This window comes from Cucurbita maxima, unplaced genomic scaffold (genome assembly GCF_002738345.1).
Source record: "Cucurbita maxima cultivar Rimu unplaced genomic scaffold, Cmax_1.0 Cma_Scf00049, whole genome shotgun sequence".
In the NCBI taxonomy this organism is placed as follows: domain Eukaryota; kingdom Viridiplantae; phylum Streptophyta; class Magnoliopsida; order Cucurbitales; family Cucurbitaceae; genus Cucurbita; species Cucurbita maxima.
The window spans coordinates 759,724-766,560 of NW_019272065.1; the positions used below are offsets into that span (position 1 = coordinate 759,724).

The 6,837-nt window shown below is 34.1% G+C and overlaps 2 protein-coding genes across 4 annotated transcripts; one reads left to right on the forward strand and one right to left on the reverse strand.

Moving 5' to 3' along the window:
* Window positions 1-190: 190 nt before the first annotated feature.
* On the reverse strand, window positions 191-1,536 carry LOC111471273. The gene is made up of 5 exons (XM_023116995.1): window positions 1,478-1,536; window positions 1,295-1,356; window positions 1,047-1,167; window positions 581-960; window positions 191-477 (listed from the first exon to the last, which is right to left on the reverse strand). Exons 2-5 carry the CDS (start codon window positions 1,330-1,332, stop codon window positions 252-254), a joined length of 765 nt encoding a protein of 254 aa, XP_022972763.1. The 5' UTR covers window positions 1,333-1,356; window positions 1,478-1,536; the 3' UTR covers window positions 191-251.
* A 988-nt stretch (window positions 1,537-2,524) lies between these two features.
* LOC111471278 (dirigent protein 17-like) lies at window positions 2,525-5,939 on the forward strand. 3 transcript variants are annotated; one of them, XM_023117003.1, is made up of 3 exons: window positions 2,525-2,678; window positions 3,424-3,498; window positions 5,263-5,939. In XM_023117003.1, the coding sequence occupies exon 3, from the start codon at window positions 5,304-5,306 to the stop codon at window positions 5,823-5,825; it is 522 nt and encodes a 173-aa protein (XP_022972771.1). In that variant the 5' UTR covers window positions 2,525-2,678; window positions 3,424-3,498; window positions 5,263-5,303; the 3' UTR covers window positions 5,826-5,939. The 3 variants fall into 3 exon arrangements, with proteins under 3 accessions (XP_022972771.1, XP_022972770.1, XP_022972769.1); XM_023117002.1 differs by having other exon boundaries at window positions 2,529-2,678; window positions 3,424-3,488; XM_023117001.1 differs by lacking the exon at window positions 2,525-2,678 and having other exon boundaries at window positions 3,373-3,488.
* Window positions 5,940-6,837: the final 898 nt, after the last annotated feature.

Consider the following 6,837-nt stretch of genomic DNA (forward strand, 5'->3'; position numbering starts at 1 on the left):
TTAAAAAAAAAAAAAAAAAAAAAAAAAAAACTACAAAAGCCATTTGAATGAGACATTTTGTCCCAACCTTTGAGGTTACTTTTATTGAAAGAATAATTTTTTAAAAATAAATAAATAATTTTTCTCTCTCAGAAAAAGAATTACAAATGCCAGTTTGCAAATATTAAAATTAAAATTATTATTATTATTATTATATAATATAACATAGAGATTGAGATTCTTACAAAAATATTACAACAAATAGAATTAATTTACATACTCATTATGGCTTTCATTTGATTTCTTCTCTCAAATGGCCTCTGGACGTTTCCTCTGATGACGTGCTGCTTTACAGCATCAGGAACATCTGTTCCCCTCTCATGGATTCCCTTCATCTTCATCTTCATCTTCGTCGCCGCCGGTGCTGCTCCGGGGGCCGACGCGGCCAACTTATCTATGTAATGTTCGTTCTCTCTCTCCTTTCCTTCTGCTGAAAAGCTTCAAACAATTACGAAGCATTGGTAGTCTCGATTAGTCTCGAACCTAGGTTAATCGTGTATGAATGGTGAAGTTTTGATACATTCTGACAGAATTTTGGTACCTTTGATATTTTACTTGAGAGATTTGAGGAGATCGGTGGGGATCGGTGCTGGAATTGTTTGGAGATTTGGAGTTCGGGCTTGAATTGGCTCGATCTGGAGAAATCTGATTAGGTTTGTTATCTATGATGATTTCTTGAACTTTCTCGCCTTTATTGTTCGAGATCGTTGAAACGAGACTCTCTGATCTTGATTCTTGGACTTGTGTTTCTTTTGTGGCTGAGGAATTTGTGGAAATTTCTGTTGAATTTGAATTTTCTGAGGTTACTGATGTGGAGGCAATGTTGAGGGATTCAAGCTTCTTCATCAGGAGTTTAAGCCTCCTCTCAGCTTTGTTCCTTGCCTCTGTCTCCTTTCTAATCTGATTCTCCAACTCTATCAACTTCACAATAACAGAAGAACAATGTTAGAGAATGGAAGCAAAGAGACATGCAGAATGTGAACTGTGATCAAGAAAATCTCCATTACCTTTTCCCCCATAAGCTCTGCTTCTTCTTTGGCCGATCTCGAAGCTTGTCTCTCTGCAAGCAATCTTCCTCTTAAGCACTCTAAAGTCTTCAAACCTTCTCCAACTTCCATTTTCTTTCCACTGCAACCAAATCAATCCATTTCACTCTCAATACTCATATCCATCTCAAGAATCTGAACCACAGAGAGAGAAAAAAAAAAAAAAAAAAAAACAGAGAAGTGGAAGAGAAAAGAGAGAGAGAATCCACCTCCATTGTCCATCTTCTTTGCAAGTAGTAGCCACCATTTTATTGAAAGCTTCAACAATCTGCTACATTCACCATGAAAGCAATCTATGAGCTCAAAATGAGAGAAAACTAGCAATGCAATGAGAAATGAAATAGTTAGTAATCTGGGGAGAGAAGAGAAGGGATTTTGGAAATTTGAATTACTTGATTCGGAGTTGTTTGTTTCAAAAAAACAAAGATGTTGTCAATGTCAGAACACTCCTTGGCCTTAGGCCTCTTTCTTATATAAGAAACCAAACCCAAACCCAAACCCACAGCCTTTGTGACAGGTGTTCATCCTTTCCCCCTTTTCTTTACTATTCTGCTCTTCAAAGCCCATGCAATTCCTGTCCAAACCCATAAATTTACTGAACATCATACAACAATTTGGTTACCTTTTTCAAAAGCCAAGCTTTGGTGGTTGAACTTCTAAACTATAATGATCACTTCATTGTTTGCACACACATAATGGATTTCTTGTGAAGCAATAATCTGCCATAGTCTATGATTATTTCATCTTTTTTTTTCTTTTTGCTCACAATTTCTTTTTATTTTTAATTAAAGCCTATTTTGATTTTCTTTATAAGTTTAATGAGAGTATAATTTTGTAGACCATTTTAAAAAATAAAGTGTGAAAACCTTAAGATTTGAAATTTGAAAAAATATGTAATAAGTTATGCCCATTTGGACCATTTTCAAATTATATTTTACCCAATGAGAAAATAAAAAATTAAAAAATAAAATAAATATTAAAATTAAGGTTTTACTTGGCGGTTGACTGTCACGTGAGGTCCCTGACTTTTGCGTCCTTCCCTTGCCGCCTCACATTTATTCCCGTCTATGAAGTATCTTACAGATTCAAATTTCAAATTTAGGGCATGTTTTTGGACTCTTTCGTCATTTTTAATTCTTTTTTCCTTTTTCTTTTCTTTTTCTTTTTTTGAAGACTTGTCTCTTCTTTTTATTCTTACTTTGCTATCATCAATTTCTAGTAATTTTTTTTTTTTTTAAAAAAAAACTCAAATTTTCTTTTATTTTTGGAAAGCTACATGGTAAATTTACCATTTTCACCTCATTTATCTTATTCTTTTTTTTTTTTTAATTAAAAACTAATGAGCTTTCAAATAGCTCATTTATTTATTCTCAGTTTAAGATATTTTATTTATTTGTTTATAATTCTTTCTCTAATAAATTTTTAATATGGCTATCTAAACTGGACAAAGAGTTTAGTTGGTTGTCGTTAAGTCTGTTCCCTTCGGATACAGATAAAATAATGCATGGGTTTTCACTTTTGCCCTAAACGAATGAATTGACGGAGAGAAATGAAGCAACAAGAGGAAGTAGTTCGACTCGAAGAGGAGAGAGAGTAAGTAGTCTTCTTTCACGATAAACAAGGAAATAAATCATTATTCAAATCATAATCTTTTATCATCAATTTCTTCTTCTTTTTCGGAAGGTTCAAGGAAGGAAAGACTCGAGCGAAAACATTCAAAACTTTAAAAATTAATTATTTTACTTACATAAAATTTTACATTTAATAAGATTCTAAACCGTTAACGAAATTATTGGATATGAAATTAAAAATTTACGGGATTATTCAATCTTTCTTAAACAAATTTTTAATGGGTAGGGCATATGTAGAAATTATCACTCTGAATTATGTGAACTTTATTTTATTTTATTTTATTTTATTGTAAAAAATTATTGTGATTATATATATTTTTTACTTTCCCAAAATATCTTGCATTGCACTCGACGACTCCACTTTTAAAGCCCTTTCTTTAAGAAATGGATTCATATGCATGATTGTATTAAATTAAAATAGTGCTAAATTCTATTTTATTTTAATTATTTATTTATTTATTTTTCGTATATGTTTTATTTAACTTAGAAATGTATTTATTTCATGAGTCTTCAAGTTTAAGCTCCATCAATAATAGTTAATATTAGTTTAATTAATAATTTAGAATTAATTTATTAAAAAAATTAGCTAAAATACAATTTATAGCTTTTAATTGTGAATTTTGTCGATTTATAAATTTTAAATATAAAAATAAAAATGGTGTGTAAGAAATGCGGGAATTTAGGTAAAAATCATTCTTTATTTGCAGAAGACGGTGACGAGGAGAGGAGTTCAAGCAACTGATAATCGTCAATGAACCAATAGTTTTCACAGGTGTGTTTCTGTGAGTTCATCTTTCGAATTGAACTAATGATTTCTACTCCATGTCGTTTGAATTTATCAGAGGAATAGTAATTTCTCCTGGGAATCGAAATGATCGGTTTTTGTATGATTAATCGAGGGTTTTGACCTAGCAAAGTATTGATTTGGAATTAGAGAAACCTCTGATTTAATCGAAAGGGTTTTCGTTGCCTCGAATTGCTTGCGAAAGGTGTTTTAGAGGTATTTAATACTGATTTAGGGTCTATGATTGTTTCATTGGAGAAGAAATAGGAAATTTGAGGCTTAGATATCTATATGTAAGCATCTTCTTCCAGGTTTCTCAATTATTGGTGAGAGAGCCGCCAAATCATTCTCTGTTTTTGTTTCTTGTTTCAAATGTTTCAAGCTTTTGAAGTTTTGAAATCTGATTCTGCCTCTGAAACTTGATGGATGGAACACGGGCATGCTTTTTTGGGCAGAGGAAGCCTGCTGATGTTTGGTCAAATTTGAACCAAATAGATTTCGGGCTAATTATCTTTACCTTTTTATTTGAATTTATTCTGGATGAAAGGAATACTCATGAACATATAATTCTTCATCTGTCTTATTTGATTGGAAAGATACGTTAGCTTTGTTTTGTTTTGCCCAGAGAATCTAATTTGTTTAAGTTCAGTGATATTTCCATCTTTGAGCCACTACAAAAAGTATTGTATACGATAAAGAAGCAGAAATTTCTCATTCATCTGACATGTGTATATAGGGTTATATATATATATATATATAAAGATATAGATATGTATATATATAGGGTATACCTCAGAAGTTGAAAATGAAGGTTGGACCTGAAGTTGAAAGAACTTCAAGTAAAATTTGATTTTTTGATGTTTTATTTTGCATGTAACCTCTGGTTTTTGTTCATTATTTCTTGTATGGTAATAATTTTTTGTACTTCTCTTACCGGAAAACATAGGTAGGAGCCCAAACTGATCTAGTGATGTAATAGTCTAAGCCCACCACTAGCAGATATTACTGATCTAGTGATGTAATAGTCTAAGCCCACCACTAGCAGATATTACTGATCTAGTGATGTAATAGTCTAAGCCCACCACTAGCAGATATTATCCTCTTTGGGCTTTCCCTTCCGGGCTTCCTCCAAAAAAGTTTTTAAACGCGTCCACTAGGGAGAAGTTTCCACACCTTTATAAGAATTACTTTGTTTCCTTCTCCAATCGATGTGCAATCTCACAATCCACCCTCCTTGAGGACCCCAGCGTCCTTGCTGGCACACAACTCGATGTCTAGCTCTAACACCATTTGTAACAGCTCAAGTCAGACAATTTATATTAGTGGTAAGTTTGAACGGTTTACATTGACAATATCTACTAGTGGTAGGTTTGGACTGTTACAAGTGATGTATAATGTTATCATTGGATTGGAGCTCCAGTCGGATAATATCTACTAGTGGTGGGCTTAGGCTATTACAAGTGATATGTAATGTTATCATTCGATTGGAAGTACTAACCAGTGACAGAGCTAAAGTGAGAGTTCATATTTATTGAATTTAGTATAACTAGCAGATGCTCTTAAAATAAGCAAACGTACTAAAACATTTCTCACGAGTTATGTTTTTTCATTATCCTCCTTTTCTTCTGCCCCATGTATGTTGCTTAATTCACTCATTTTAGCTTGAGCTCTGATGACCTTCTGACCCAATCAACAAAACACAAATTTTGGCTACATACCCTTTCTAGTAAGCTGAAGCTGTTATGTTTCTTTTTCTTCAGAGGACGGTGCGTTTGCTGCGAGCTCAAAATAAAGGTTGTTTAAATGGAGATCCCGAAAAATGAACAGGATACTGAACCATCATTTTCGAATGTTTATGAACTACCAGGAGAGCCTGCTATTGTAATTAATGGGGTGCCTGATATACCTGCTTGTGACACTGCCCCTTCTCTTTGTAATTCTCTGAAAGATGAAAATTTACTTGGAGGAAGTACAGGTTTTGGTGAGTGGCTAGAAGGAAGGGTTGTAAACAAGATGTTCGGTGATAGGTATTACTACGGTGTCATAATCGAGTTCGACAACGATACAGGATGGTATCGAGTGGAGTACGAAGATGGAGATTTCGAAGATCTCGATTGGCATGGTGTAGAACGGGTGCTTTTGCCGATGGACATAACAGTTCCATTGAGAACATTAGCACGGAAGACTCTGAAGAGAAGCAGGAAGGCTGAGAAGAACAGGAAGAACAAGAGTGGAAACAGTAGGGGCGATCCCAAAGAAATGGAGAGGAGTAGGAAGAAGAGTGAGGACAGTAAAGTTGTGTTGCCAACAGAACCTGCAGCCTGAGGGAAATTCTAGGTTCTTTGTTTTTTCCTTTCTTTTTGAATGGGACTATGAAGGAATTTGGTCCTATATTGGTTAGTAAGTAAAAGGGTTGAAGAACCAGGAGTTTTGGCACTCTTTCTTGTTCAGTCTTTGCTTTAACCACGTCTAAGCATATAATTATAATGGGTAATTTTGTTTGTAGTTTTGATAAGCATAGATTTAAAAATGAAATTGGATTCACAAGATTTTAAATCGGGTTCTCAATAGTTCGTAGAAATCGGATTCTCATTAAGGAATTTTTTTTTATTTAAATAGTTAATTTCAACTGATAGAAACAAATTAATATTATCTATCAAATTATATAGTTTGATATATGCAATAATAATAACAATGTGAGATTTCATATTGGTTTGGTTAGGGAACATTACAAAATATTTCTTGTAAGAGTTGTGAAAATCAATCTTAGTAGACACGTTTTAAAATCATGAGGCTGTGATATGTAACGGACTAGAGCGAACAATATTTGCTAGCGATGGACTAAGGTATAAATGGTATCAGAATTAGACACCAAATGGTGTGACAACAAGGACACTTGCCACAAGGGGGAGAATGGGGAGAATTGTGAGATCTCACATCGGTTGGAGAGAGGGACGAGACATTCCTTCATAAGTGTGTGAAAATCATTCCTTAGTAGACGCGCTTTAGAAATATAATGCCGATGACAATAAATAACCGACTAAAGCGAACAATATCTACTAGCAGTGGAGTAAGACTGTTACAATCAATAACGACAATAAAAAACTAATTAAAAAGTTGCAAATGGGACGGGATGGGGCGGGGGCGGGGGCGGGGGCGGGGATAGCTGGCTTCTTTTTTCTTTCCTACTCTCTCTTCCATTCTCCACCTAGTTATAGACCCCATCGCGTCGTCGTAAATGAACACTCCCAGTAAACTGACATCCAGTTCTATTTCTTAAACAAAAGTTCTCCCATTGATTCAAGTGATTAGGGTCATTTTTATACAGCACATTACA

Excerpts from the sequence above, each read along its gene's own strand:
- LOC111471278 (XM_023117003.1), top strand. The coding sequence starts at position 5,304 with ATGGAGATCCCGAAAAATGAACAGGATACTGAACCATCATTTTCGAAT.
- LOC111471273 (XM_023116995.1), bottom strand. The coding sequence starts at position 1,332 with ATGGTGGCTACTACTTGCAAAGAAGATGGACAATGGAG. Across the intron at positions 1,168-1,294 it reads AAAGAAGATGGACAATGGAG|TGGAAAGAAAATGGAAGTTG; the intron begins GTGGATTCTCTC and ends ATTTGGTTGCAG. Across the intron at positions 478-580 it reads TCTCAAGTAAAATATCAAAG|CTTTTCAGCAGAAGGAAAGG; the intron begins GTACCAAAATTC and ends AATTGTTTGAAG.